The sequence below is a fragment of the Prunus mume genome, linkage group LG2 (genome assembly GCF_029339155.1).
Source record: "Prunus mume cultivar Tortuosa linkage group LG2, ASM2933915v1, whole genome shotgun sequence".
In the NCBI taxonomy this organism is placed as follows: Eukaryota; Viridiplantae; Streptophyta; class Magnoliopsida; order Rosales; family Rosaceae; genus Prunus; species Prunus mume.
This window is the reverse complement of record NC_142699.1, coordinates 1,871,826-1,885,964: the sequence shown is the minus strand read 5'-3', so window position 1 is coordinate 1,885,964 and position 14,139 is coordinate 1,871,826. Positions and strand designations below refer to the sequence as shown.

The following is a 14,139-nucleotide window of genomic DNA, read 5'->3' as shown; positions in this document are numbered from 1 at the left end:
ACCAATTCCAAAGGGTTTGAAGCTCTCCAAGTGGATTCCAAAGGGAAAGAATCCCTATGCTGTTTTCCAAGCATACAACCATCACATACAACTGACTTCTGCTCCAAGTGAGGTAAGCCATGAACCATCCCTTGATTCTCAAGCAATTTTATACTTCTTTCATTTAAATGCCCTAGCCTTTTATGCCATGTCTGCAAGCAATGGGTGACACTTGCTTTGAGAACCAACTCACTCGCAGGCATCATCGTCAATGGAAAGCATCATTATTTGTCATCTGCACTTTCACAATCAGATTTTCTAGTGACTGATTGTCATAAACACTCACCTCATTTCCTCCAAACACAAGGTGATAGCCATGTTCCATCATTTGCCCAACACTAAGCAGATTTTCTTCAAGGCCGGTACAAGCATTACTTCATGAATGTGCTTCTTGCCTAACTTAGTTTTTATCACCAAACTCCTTTTCCAGCAACTGGGACCACTTCTCCAGTTCCCATCTTCACCTTAGAGCTCAAATTCCTTTGAATATTGACCAAAGTCCCTCATCTCCTGTCATGTGGTTACTACAACCACTGTCAATATACCAGAGTGATTTACCTTCACATCAGTTGCAGCATTACACACATAAAACAAAGTGCCACAATCTTCCTCCTGATTTGCATAATTCACTTTCTGCACATTCTTGTGTCCATAGCAATCTCTGATCATATGTCCAGGCTTCCCACAACCATGGCATTTAGGTTTTCCTTCATACCAACATTTTCCATAATGAAATCTATCACAATTTTTGCAGGCCATTTTGTTTCCATCGTTGGATTTCCAATTTCTCTGAGATATTTGATCTGCAGAAGCAATTCCATTTTCAAGGTTTTTTCTACCAACATTCGGACTAGGGTCAGGGTTTTTCTACCAACATTCAGACTAGTGAAGGCCTTTTCTGTAGAATTCTCAGTGTGTCTATCCAATCTGAGCTCAAAGCTCTTCAGTGAAGCAACAACCTCTTGAACCTCAAGTGTTTCAAGGTCCTTAGAGTGTTCAATTACAGAGCAGATAGAATCATAAGATTTAGGTAAACTAAACAATAGTTTCTGGACAATTCTCTCTCTAGATAGTTCCTCACCATAACTCTTCATATGATTTACTATATCAAACAACTTAACCAGATATACAGATAAAGATTCACTATCCTTCATGCGGGTATATTCAAATTCCCTACGTAGCCCTTGCAATTTGACATTTCGTACCTGTTTATCTCCTCTGAATTCCAGCTTCAGAATATCTCAGGCACCCTTTGAGGTCTCCTCATTCACAATCTGGGAACAACGATCTGAAAGCTGCACTTTGGATCAATCCAAGTGCACGAGCATCCTTCATCAGAACCATCATAGACTTCTCGGTGTCTACAGCCTCCTCTTTCTCCTTCTTCGGATCTAGGTCACTTAACCCATTCTCAACCAGATCCCATAAACCATGAGATTTCAGAATAGTTTTCATTCTGATACTCCAGAACTCATAATTTTCTCCATTGAAAATTGGAGTTCGCAGCTCAGAGGTACTCGATCCTGCCATATTAGACATTGGATTTGAGAAATCGCGATCTTCGGATGAGCTCAAGTTCTAGCTCAAACAAAAACCAATTTCTCCGATTCAATCACAGATTCACGCCCAGCTCAAGCAATCGAACCTGGCTCGCGATACCATGTTAGAGTTCTTAGTTTATATATGTATTTTCAGATTTAGGAATAGATGTATTTTCTGGAGATTTCAGCTAGAGAGAATGAAGAGAAAAATGATGAAGGCACTGTTCTATATGAATTCTTACGTTCTTCCGCTTACATAGTGAGTGACGTAGAGAGAAATGTGATTCTCTTCTAACAGAATTACAACTGTCACCCTATTAGGTGCTTACACGTGTCATACCAAATCTAAGCTAGAGAATCCACCTAGACTATGATCTAATGGTTCTCATTACATCATTTAAAATAGACAGAACAACAAAAAAATAGAAAATTACTTCTGCTCTAACAAATCAGCAGAGCGATCGAGTGAACAACTCGGACAGAAGGCTGGGACGAATCAGTGAACTGGATTAAATCAGCTAAAACAGAGAAAATCAAGCGAGCAGAAAATCAGCAGAAAAGGTTATATTTCAACATTATAAGTCTGAAGCTGTTGGAGATTCTGAGCAAGGGTACCATTGTATATATGTAGGAATCTTGTTAGGTGGTCATGCCTTAGTGTTATACAAAAAGTTTGTTCATGTCTCCTTTTTCGTTGTCAGTCTCAGATGGTGAAATGATGCAAATTCTCTAAGGCCCCATTTGGGAGAGAGGATTTGGATTTGGAGTCTATAGATATAAATGACATAATTTTGATCTCTGTAGGGGAAGATTTCATCTGTGTGCCAGTCCTGATCACTAATAAAAATCAATCGTAAAATAAGTGTAGTCTTGGGTAATGGCATTAATTGTATTTTGTTTGGTCACAAACTGCTATATATATATATATATATATATATCTTGCATTACTATAGGAGGGAGATGAGATTTATATATCCACTATACAATTGTTCACCTTTTTTTGGCTGACATACAATTGATTTTCCTATGCATGTGTATATATATATATATATATGACATGCAATTAAATCATCTCCACATTGCATCCAATGAGCCTATGCCTTAATTAATTAGCATCTGGATCTTTTGATGCATATCAAAGCACCAGATGACCTTGTCAATGAGCGGACAGATTTGGCATTAACAACTGGGAAAGTTTGTTCTCCGTTATAGTTTGGCTTTGCTCTTCCGGCACCTGTTTCGACGAAAGAAGCCCCATTTTCGAAGATATCTCCTACAGAGTAAAACTTCCAGGATTCTTTGTCTCCAATGCTGTCCTTCCTCCAAGTGATCTGTGCGTACATGGAAAATCATTAAGTAATTAATTAAGGGCATTGCATTTGAACTTGAATATATATACATTTGAGTTAATAATTACCTCTTTCTTGTTTCCCGATTTTGGTGCAATGAAGAGGTTGGCTTCACTCTTAACACTAGGGTTCATGCTTCCCCCAATGGCATAATGCGACCATTCTCTGTAAAGATTATTCACGACATGTGCATATCCATAGCGAATCCTGCATGCATGCAATAGTAAGTAACATAATACTCACTCTCTGTTGAGAATACGAAGGTGAAAATGTCCCACACTTATATTACCTACACACTTTGCTAATATTAATAAATAGAGGAGTTGAAAGTAAAGGTAGCCAGCGATCTCAATTAACATATGGATATAGCTAGCCTAGGGGCCTTTACCTTGGCATTCTTTGGTTGCAGTTGGGTCCAAAATGGTTGTACACAACGGTCACCCTCATGTTCTTGTCCCGAAAGTAGCCATCATCATGGCCGAGAAGCATAACCTTGTCCTGGTCTCTGAACCAATTGTTGGAGATGGTGATATGGGTAGATCCGCGAGTAACATCGAGAAGACCGTCCTGGCACTCGTAGAGTGTATTGTGGTCTATCCAAACCTTTGATGCTGTTACCAACCTTATTGCATCTCCATCAACCTGCCCTATTGGTATTATCTTTCCTTCTGGACCCATAACTGAGCTTGGTGGTTGGGGTCGGCAATGATGGATTCGAAGGCCATGGATGATTATATTGCTTGCCTGATAACGTTTAAAATAATAATATAATTAGTTTACATGCATGAAAATGTACACAAGATATCTTTACTATATTCAATCTCCAAAAAATCATAGCAAGACTGTCATGTGGTGTTACAAATTTACTTATAATGCATGTATTATTATCAATCAAAACTATTCCCTAGCTAGTTCCATGAGATATATATATATATATATATATATAATACGTGTCGTTCACCCATATTATAACAGTAGATAATATATAGCACGTGGCGGTTTGACCATACCACTCAAAACTGTCCCAACTATCCCTCACTTAGAAAAAGAAAATCAAGGGTTTAGGTTATCAAACTACCCCATACATGCTAATTAGATTCTTTTTTGGTTACAATATAGGCCGGTTAGATTTTCAGCCTTAAATAAGAACAAAAGATTACTTTTTCAATAAACTCCGAGTGTTAGATTGAAATTTGAATATACTTAGGAATATATTATAAGTATATAAATTTGGTACTTACTACATTATCTTAAATATATTTATGAATGTCAACGGCATCTAGTCCAATGAAAAAGAGTTTTGACTTACATACTAGTGGTCTTAGGTTTGAACACTAACTAGCCAATTAAATACGTATGTGTGTGTATATAAATGTAATTAATATACGTACCTGAAAGACCAGCAAGCATGCATTACCAGCAATGTGAACATTAGCACCTCTTCCATCAATGGCAGTGAAGCTACTAATGAGAAGTGGTTTGTCAAGCCTAATGTGCATCTCCCTCTGGAAGGTGATCCACTTTTTCCCTTTTATCATGGTAACCCCATATCTCAAAGTTCCCGGTTTGGGGTCCAACGCATTGTCACTTGGGTCCGTGACTTGATAGTATATGACATCTCTTCCTATGTTGTTGCTCATCTTCCCAGAAAATCCCACTGAGCATAATGCAAGTTCCTGCCGGTTACTTCTCCAATCCGAGTTCCATCTCCAGCAACCATCGATCACGTTCAATTTCAAGCCATCAACTTTTGTTTTCTTAGCGAAACTCGGGTTTGGAGCAAAGCCGGCAATGGCAATCAAAAGGCACAGAACAAAGCGCCAGACATTGGCATTGCCATTGGGGCATCCATAACGAGCCATTATATATTATATGTACTTTCCAACTCGCTCATGCACAGAAATAGCTACAGCAAGGTTTTTCTCTTCAACTCTTAACAGATATGAAAGAACGAGAATGGAGAGAGATATTTATAGCCGGATTTAATATTCGTAATGCTCCTAAGTTTGTTTGGCACATTGTTGGGGATCAGTCGTAATGGTTAGCTAGCTATCACGAAATCGCTATGGCCGGAAGGGAAAATATGAAGGTTCTGCAGTTTCACTGCTCCTCAAGTTTAGCTCGTTCACTATCTTTGTGCTTTTTTTTGTTAGCTAGCTTTGTTTAACTGTGTTTAGTGGTGGACCAATGGAGTCCTATAATTTACAACAACCATGTGCATGCGATCATGTCCTTCCTAGGGATCCCGAGTCTCTACATTTAGACCCTCACATATATAAAATACATCCTATATAGTCAAATAATTATATACGGTGGAAATTCTCCTAAATATTATGGCCTTTTGCTTCTGTTTTGCAAGTCCATTAATTTGTGCATTGGCTTAGCATGGACCGATTCCTTTACAGTTAAATTTTAGAATTCAGTTTCAGAGTTGATAATGAATGTATACGGTTTCTTCAAGGGAAAAATAAAAGAAATTCGAAAAGACACCATAACTACCTAATTTATACAAAAATCTCTAGAGAGACTATTTGAAGAAAAAAGCCCTCAACCAGCCACTTATCGTTTTCTAACTAATTCGTAATGTGCTAAAAATAATTCACTTGAAATAGAGCATGGAGTTTTTTGAAAGTATTGGACTTGAAGGGTTTTATTTTTTTTGTATATATAAAATGTCATTATAATGGACCTATATATGAAAAGCCCAAAACAATGAATGAAGATTTTTAGTACATGCCATTCGAACCCGGTCAACTTTCAAGAGATAATCAAGACTTTAGTACAAAAATATTCATTCATTCATTTTTAAATAGAAAAAAAGTGATTTTGTCGGAAAAATAAATGAATATTGTAAGTTATTCATTCATTCACTTTCTAAACCCATTCACTTATATGCTCCTTGATAAGAAAACGGAAAAACATCATTTACTTGTTAATATATATTGGCTATCAAAGGAATTCAAAAGTTGCAAATAACTAGATTGGTGCTGATAATTCTGCTTCATTGAATCAGTGTTTAAGAAAATGATATTAGGAAACACTTTTGAAAGCACCTATTATGCATGAATATAGCAAGCAAACTCGAATTTTCATAGATTCTATACCTATTCTGCTTCATTGAATCTCACTTATATGCTCTGAGTCCACAACCAACCGCTCTATGGCTTTGCTTTCATGCTGAGTCAGTGGATGACAGGCTTGAGGGGATAAGCTCTCATATTCGACCAGTCAACAGTAGAATCAAGATCTGCATCTAATTCCCCAACGATGCTTCTGCAACAATTGGAATTGGAGGATACATAGAGAGAACATTATATATGGGAAGTAGAAAGAAATTTGTAAGAAGTCTAATTATATCAGTCCAATTCACTTCTTCCCACAACGGTTCCAATGGGAAACTAAACTAATGAAAATAGAATAAAGTGTTGTTGACACTTACATGTTGTCACCTCTGATTATATACAACCCCAACACGAGTTGCTGAACACCCTCCTGCCAGTCAGCCAGAAATAACAAGAAGTTACCACAGCTAGCGCCATATGTGTATAGATATATATATATACGTGTTTTGTATATACTACTTTGGCAACCATATGTATTATAAACCCCCATGAGCAGGGTAATGTCCTGAGGAAAATAACAAATGCCTGCCGCGGCCATTTAGCATTGCATTGGATTAGCCAAAATTGGAAAACTGAGAATAATACTGACTTAACTACCATAAGGTAGTTTCCTAGCTAAATCCCTTTCTAGTTGTCCAATTACTTAAGCCATAAAAAGTAAACAAACAAAGGTGCAATGATGCTTGTTACAGTGAAGACGACGCAAACCTTTGTAGAGAAAACACGTTCATGAGATTCATCGAGAATGATATTAGTAGCCTGGTCGAAGCCTTTCAAGACTCCCTGAATTAATTGGAAACAAAAAAAGTTGTTAATAAAACTAAACTAATTCGGTTAATAACATGTAAAAGGTGCATTAGAATGTCAGTGTATAATATACCACAATATTCCGTCCATCATTTGTGATAACTGAAATTGTTTCTGCACATAACATAGAAATGCTTTAAACAGTTAGAGAGAGAGAGAGAGAGAGAGAGAGAGAGAGATTTGAAATGCTCACAGCATATATAATGCCTAGGCTGGCTCATGCCCTGCCTTAAATGGGGTATAAAATTTGGGCATAGGATAGATATAAAAACTATTTCATGCACAGTACAGTAATCAACAACAACATTGATATTTGATACAAGTAATAATAATGGAAAGTCGAGTAGAATTTCCATACGATCAACAAGTGACTCAAGACCAGGGCCACTGGACATATTTCAATTCTGAACAATCTTCTCTTCTCTGCAAGCAATACTGTTAATCAACAAACTTTTCTCTTTTCTGCAACAGAGAGAGAGAGAGAGATTTAGAGTCTAAAAGGAAACAAAATACATGACAACACTAAAATAATTCTTCTTCTATTAGGATATTTCTAAAGTACTGAATTTATATCCAATATACTTCGTGGAGCAACCAAGTCAGATCAAATTTTTTTAAAAAATTAAAATAAAAATACCTCGTGCAACAGCAGAGAAGAAGAAGAAACGCTGGACCTGGACCTGGTGCTGCGCGCGATGTTCCTTGGAGCAGATGCAGTCGAGAAGGTTAGGTTTAGTTCTTCTTCTTCTTTCTTCTTTTCTTTTTCTCTTTCTTTTCCTTCTGCCGCCGAAACCAAAATGTAAAAACCTAGCTCTCTCTCGAGAAGAGGGCTGGGTTTACAGGTTGAAGGTTTAAATTTACGTTTTTTACCAAATTTTTCATAAACTTTTCAAAAAGACCACAAATATTCCTAGATATTGTCAAAATGACCCAGCCCTGAATATTAACTACAGATAAATAGTATATTTTAACAGTCTAGCCGTGCGGCTCTACTCCATAAATAGTATATTTAATAGTATCGCCGAACGGCTATTCTCCATAAATAGCCATCAGTAGTATAGCCGTTCGGCTACACACCATAAATAAAATGTTTTAAGAGTATAGCCGAGCGGCTAGACACATAAATAGTATATGTAATAAAATGTTTTTCAAAATAAATATAAACTTAGTATCTTTAGGTCAATTAAAAAAATTTTGAAATTTTTCTTTTCAGTAATTAAATAATATCTTTGCCTTATTTAATTAATTTTATTAGTAATTATGTTTTAATTATTGTTTATTTAGTGAATAATTAATAATTAATATTTTAATTAACTCCATAAATTATATTACTTAATAAATAGTTTTTTTTTTCTTTGATAAAATATTTAAATACTTATTAAAACATTACAACTAATTAAAGTAATTTAAAAAGAGAAATACAGATTTTGCTATTAAAAAGAGAAATACAGATTTTACCTATTCCAAGCGTATGGCCAGGCGGCGATACTTTAAAAATGTTCCATTTAAATAGTATAGCCGAACGGCCATACTTTAAAATTATTTAAACGGTATAGCCGCTCGGCTATACTATAAACTAATTCTATTTATAAAGTATATTTTAAGAGTATAGCCGACCGGCTGTTCTTTGATATTCTATGTAAATAAATTAATTTTATATTTTTAAAATTAAAAATATATATAAAAACATCTCTTCTAACGAACTTTCGTTGGGGGAGGTCTAATCGTGCAAATGTCGCCAGAACTATGCCAACGAACATTTGTTGGGATAGATTTTTTTTCAAAACAAATATAGACTTAGTATCTTTAGGTCATTTGTAATTAATATTTATTTATTGAATAATTAGTATTAAATATTTTAATTAACTCCATAAATTATATTACTTAATAAATAGCTTTTAATTTTATATTAATTTTTTCTTTAATAAAATATTTAAATATACTAATTATTCTCTAAATAAATAACAATTAAAACATAACAACTAATTTAACTAATTTAAAAAGAGAAATACAGATTTTGTTATTGAAAGGGTACATGGTATTAGAGCTTTCTTTACAAATAGTCCTAAGTTCGACTCTCGTTCTCCACTTCTTCATTTGTTTGCAAGGTGTAAACTTGATATATATTGCCAACTCTTCCAAGTTTTTACTACTTTGAATTATTTCCATTTATTGGAATTTTTTTTTCCGAGCCACTTTCATTTTTTACTGGAAACATGTCCATTATTGTCTATTGTCATCGTTTACCGAATGTTAACAGTTGAGATTTTCAATAAAATAATTATTCATTGACGACCCCAAAAAAAGTTGTACTTTCATTTCAGTTATTCAAAAAGATAATTCATTTATGACAAAACTTTTCTAGTTGCTATATTAACCTTAGGATGAATTGTTTTAACCAATTTGAAGAAAAAGCAATATGCAATAAAATCATTAAAAAAAAAACTACTGATTATTAGGAAAATAATAGCGAATGACCAAAAAAAAAAGGCAATGCATTACAATTAATAAAACTAAATTATCAAATTAACCGTCAATGTTTGCATTCTTGCAGAGAAACCATTTGTCCAATATTCCCATTGCATTACTTCTGTGCTCTATTTCTACTCTATCCATGGCCATTCTAATTGAACTTTTTATTTATTTATAAAACTTTTATGAAAAAATGGCAATTAAACTTTAACTACCATGCAATTTCTCTAATTATTGTAAAGAATTAATACCCTGATGAATATTCAACAATATTGATCAATTAAAACGCAAATGCATAGCAAACAATTGATCCATTTTCTTCAAAAGCAAAAATCGACACAAAAACATTTTATTACAATTCGGAACCTACGTACGTAAAGTCTGCACAACATGGCCAGGGACCGTCAAGATTTGACCACGTGGCGATCAGGTCGAAACACGAACCACATGATGAACGCTGCTGTGGTCCAATCCAGCAGCTCCTTCTGGCACAAAGCAGTCGATGGTCATCTCATCCAACGCTCCACATTTCTCCAGCGTATTAACTTCCTCAGGTCGCGCTTCCATCATCAACGGTGGAGATTCGCTGCCAAAGATCTCACCGGCGTCGGAGATCGACTTCGATTTCTCATGATCTGTGTCTGCATTAATCTCCATCAACAAAACCCTAGCTCTCTCCGCCACCGAATTGGCCGACAAAGGCGAAGGTGCAGCCGGCGCTGGAGAAATTTCGTCCTCCGAGACAAACGCCGGTGATATAGACGGAGATCCAGTATTCACCGAAGAAGGTGCGATCACCGGAGAGAGATCCGTACCGTTGAAGTCAGACGTGGACATGGGCTCGACCTTTGGAACCGGCGAGTGGGAGGAACCGTAGGGAACGAGAGAGGCGAGGCTGAGAATGCCGCCGAGGCCGTGAACCGCCAGGTGGCGGGAGTAGAAGAGGCCTGGCAAAACGACGTCGACTCCGGAGACGGAGAGGGGGCGGGGGGAGACAAGGCGGAGAGCGCTGGAGGGAAGGAGCGTGGGGAGGAAGGAGCCAGCGGCGAGCGAGCGGAGGTTGGAGAGCGAGAGGCGGAGAGGGACGACGTGGAAGCGGAGGGTGTCGGTGTAGGACGACGCGGTTTGGATCATGTCTAGCGCGAAGAGGGAGGCGTCGGTGGGAGCGAAGATCGTGAAGGACGCGTTCGCCGGGAACGTGAGGAGCATCCACTGGAGATCTGACGTCGCCATGGCGTTGCACATCAGGTTGTAGCCGTGGCCTCGGAGCACTCGCTGCATCGAATCGTACTCTCGGGGTGTGAGGGAAACAACGCCGTCGGGGAGCATGATCAAGGAGATGAGCACAAGGAGGAGGACGGTGAGTGAGAGTGTACGGAATTTGATCGCCATTGAAGCAAAATCAAGAAACTGAGAGCTGCTGTTATTCAAGAAACAGAGAATGATGGAAGACGAAATGGTTTTGGCGGGCTTTTGATTTCTTGTTGTAACAACTTGGTGGTACCTGCTGGTAGATTTTTATATTACGAATTTGCCATCTTCTGCAATGACGATCATAGCCCTCACTTGATTGTCCGTTCAACTTTTAACAGGAGGATAGAATTGTCATTTTCATATTTCTCGCACAATGGAGAGTGGAGCCGTTGGGTTGGTTACAGTTTGCCATCTAATTACGAGAGTGGAACTGTACCCCGTTAAATATAATGGTTATACAAAGCTGTCACAACCGTGTGGCTTCGTACATTGGTTTGGAGCTGGCGCTGCAATTGGGAGGTAGAGGGTGTTTGAAAATCCTGTACCTTTTTACCAAAAAAAAAAAAGGGAGTTTCACTAAAACACCTAAAATAGGGTCTGAAATTATAAAAAAACCCAAGCACTATTTAAACATATAAACACACCCAAAACTCATCATTATACACACTCAAAAACCATTTATAAACACACCCCAAAAGTTGACTTTGAGGTTGATTTTGGGTGTGTTTCTATGTTTAAATAGTGTTTGGGTTTTTTTATAAATACATGTCTAGGATTGAGTTTATTTATAAATTTGAAAAAAAAAAAAAAATCCTCCACCTTCAACTTTTCTCAATTATTAACATTTTTACACCATTCTCGATTACTAACATTTTTACACCATGGTTCAGAGAAACCGGTTTGGTTGGTTATCCACCGAATTTCAAAAAATAAAAATAAAATACCAGACCAAATCAAGCAGATCGTTTTTTACCAGTTTTTGATAAAAGTAAAATATCTTGATTATTTTAAAGGCTTATTTACACCATTGTCCCATGATACTTAAAGTGGCCCACTTACCTCACTTGATTGTGTGGTGACCCACTTTACCCATTGCCATCAATTTTGCCCAAGTTTGTTAACTTTGATGACGTGATAGAGTTATTTTTTGTAATTTTGTACACATGAATTATTATCCACTAATTAAATTGGTGACATAGTAGTGGAGCCCACCTCCACATAATTAAATATCTATATATATAAAGCAAAATGTAGAGAATGGTGAAACATTCAAAATACTAATAAATGCCCTTGGTTAATTCAATCATTAAGAATTGAAATTATTAATTAAATGAGGATAATATGGTAAATTCACATTTTCTCATATTAATAAAAAATAAAAAATAAAATAAAATCAGATAATAGGTCATACTTTTAAGGAACATAAAGCCTTCTCCAACCCATGAGGGACTAAACCCAAATTTCCCCCTCCAAAAAGTGACTATTTGGGTTTTGCTTAGACTCAAATTGCTTTTTCTCACAACCATACGGACTCAAATTTTAGGTCTACAACTTTATTAAATTGTTTAAGAATGGTTCAAGTCTAATTTTTATTTTTTTATTTTTTATGGATAACTTTTCTTCATTCAATCCTTTTAAATAACTTCATAATTATTTATTTTTTTGAACAATTTGACCTAAAAAAATTAAAATTCCACAAATATAATTTTGTTCCGAAAGAAAACACACAACATAATTCTAAAAGAAGAATGAAACGAGATTTTGTAGACATCTTCAACAAGAATGAAAGGAGATTGATGAGATTGACAAAGGAAAAATAAACTGAGAAATGGATAAAATATTTTTAGTAGATTATTTGAGAAATGGATGGGTATTAATAGAGTTTTGGGGTTGGATCTAATCTTGATTAATTTAAAATATTATTTTGACTGTTGGATTTAAATTTCAGTCGTTGGATCTTTTTTTTTACTGTTAAAATAGTTTAGATTTAATCTCCATTGTTGATTTAAGTTATATGTATATATATAAAATAAAAAAAAACAAACAGCAAATAATTTCAAATCCAACAGCAACTCAATGGGGCTTTGACAAGTGGTGCTTGTGGAAGACAAGATGGCATTAGCCAAAAAAAAAGGTAGGGCCCACAGAGGAATCTTTGCACATGGGGGCTGTTTGACATGAAAGTGGGCTCCACGAAAAAATTTGGGTCAGAGAAATACTTGGACTTATATTTGGGTACAAATTTGTTTCCCAAATTTTGGGTCCTTCATTTTCTTGGATTGTGAGAGGTTTGGGGGGATATTTTTGGTTTGAGTCCAAGGGTTGGAGATGGCCTAACTACTCATGTTATCTTTTCTTAATTCTAAAAATAAAATTAATAATAAAAAAAGAAAAAAGAAAACCAATTGGCAAGCATGTGTCAAGGGGCTAGTTCTAATAATTAAAATAAAAACATAAAAAAACTATATTAAACAATTCTTTTATAAATAAAAATAATTTTTTTAAAAAAATATAGAGAAAAAAAATCCCTACTTTCTCATTCTCTTCCTTTCTCCCTCCCTCTAGACGTGCCCCATCCTTCGACCATCTTCTCAAAAACAAAAACACCAAACAATCGTCGACTAGTCCCATCTACGGCATATGCACGACCATAACCACCTACAACAAATCCGATCCAAACCCCCACCCAATCACCCAACCTACAGCACACACCTAGAACTTGAAAATTTCTCCAAACCGCATATGACCACCTGCAACATGTAACCATAACATCTAACCCTCATGTGTCCAACAACGCATAAACCCATTTCCATTTCCTCCTCCTATCTCCCTCATCTCAAACCAATTTCCCACCATCAATTTCTTCACAACGCCCCCAATCAAAGAGGTGCTCTAAGGTGGGTTAGGTGTAACACCCGGTCCTTAATTAATATTTAATTACTAATTTATTCCATTAAAAGACCATTATACCCTTAGAATATTTTATTAGTTTAAAAGTTGACTTTTTGACTGGAAAGGAATTTGGGGATTTTAGTTGCACCTTTACATAGAGCGCGACGAAACAAGTCTGTAGACACGTAGTGGACTCAAATCGGAGTTGTAACGAAAGAGTTACGATCAAAAGAAGTTGAGTAGCATAAGTAAATAATTCAAACTTGAGTTTTTAAAACCCAGTTTTCTTCCTCCTCCTCCAGTTGGACCAGATCGACTTTAGGAGAGGGTTTCTCTCAGCTCCGACCTCCAAATTGAGCAAGACCAGTGCCAAAAGAACCACCTCACTCCCCTCTTTCAGTCTTAACCCATCACAGCCTTGATCTGCCGGTATGGTAGCCGGAAACCGCCACGAAACAGGACGGTTTGGGCAGTTTTTGATGGAATTTCACGGAGCTCGTTCGGACACCTCCGGCCACCAAATCGGACGAGTAATGTATGGTTTTCTAGCTATTTTCCATGCTCTAGCTGCTGGTTGGGTAGGATTTCAGAGATTTTAAGCGTAGATCGTTCGATTTTTAAGTTAGGTTTCAGCAGACTTTCGAGTCACTGTTCCGGTCACTT

At 36.5% G+C, this 14,139-nt stretch overlaps 3 protein-coding genes across 3 annotated transcripts; all 3 read right to left on the bottom strand.

Moving 5' to 3' along the window:
* Positions 1–2,434: 2,434 nt before the first annotated feature.
* LOC148919397 (putative pectate lyase 4) lies at positions 2,435–5,750 on the bottom strand. Its single transcript, XM_089046839.1, has 4 exons — positions 4,321–5,750; positions 3,318–3,673; positions 2,998–3,136; positions 2,435–2,911 (listed from the first exon to the last, which is right to left on the bottom strand). Exons 1-4 carry the CDS (start codon positions 4,789–4,791, stop codon positions 2,690–2,692), a joined length of 1,188 nt encoding a protein of 395 aa, XP_088902965.1. The 5' UTR covers positions 4,792–5,750; the 3' UTR covers positions 2,435–2,689.
* A 145-nt stretch (positions 5,751–5,895) lies between these two features.
* LOC103319100 (sm-like protein LSM8) lies at positions 5,896–7,681 on the bottom strand. The gene is made up of 6 exons (XM_008220598.2): positions 7,496–7,681; positions 7,217–7,320; positions 6,932–6,972; positions 6,760–6,834; positions 6,369–6,421; positions 5,896–6,202 (listed from the first exon to the last, which is right to left on the bottom strand). The coding sequence occupies exons 2-6, from the start codon at positions 7,251–7,253 to the stop codon at positions 6,112–6,114; spliced, it is 297 nt and encodes a 98-aa protein (XP_008218820.1). The 5' UTR covers positions 7,254–7,320; positions 7,496–7,681; the 3' UTR covers positions 5,896–6,111.
* A 1,945-nt stretch (positions 7,682–9,626) lies between these two features.
* On the bottom strand, positions 9,627–10,830 carry LOC103319220 (Fasciclin-like arabinogalactan family protein). The gene has a single exon (XM_008220739.3). It carries the CDS (start codon positions 10,720–10,722, stop codon positions 9,757–9,759), a length of 966 nt encoding a protein of 321 aa, XP_008218961.2. The 5' UTR covers positions 10,723–10,830; the 3' UTR covers positions 9,627–9,756.
* Between the last annotated feature and the right edge of the window lie 3,309 nt (positions 10,831–14,139).

Coding starts and splice junctions, on each gene's coding strand:
- LOC148919397 (XM_089046839.1), bottom strand. CDS start 4,791: ATGGCTCGTTATGGATGCCCCAATGGCAATGCCAATGTCTGGCGCTTT. Junction 3,674..4,320: donor CATGCTTGCTGGTCTTTCAG/GTACGTATATTA, acceptor AAACGTTATCAG/GCAAGCAATATAATCATCCA. Junction 2,912..2,997: donor AATCGGGAAACAAGAAAGAG/GTAATTATTAAC, acceptor ATGTACGCACAG/ATCACTTGGAGGAAGGACAG.
- LOC103319100 (XM_008220598.2), bottom strand. CDS start 7,253: ATGTCCAGTGGCCCTGGTCTTGAGTCACTTGTTGATC. Junction 6,835..6,931: donor ATGATGGACGGAATATTGTG/GTATATTATACA, acceptor CAATTAATTCAG/GGAGTCTTGAAAGGCTTCGA. Junction 6,422..6,759: donor AACGTGTTTTCTCTACAAAG/GTTTGCGTCGTC, acceptor GCTGACTGGCAG/GAGGGTGTTCAGCAACTCGT.
- LOC103319220 (XM_008220739.3), bottom strand. CDS start 10,722: ATGGCGATCAAATTCCGTACACTCTCACTCACCGTCCTCCTCCTTGTG.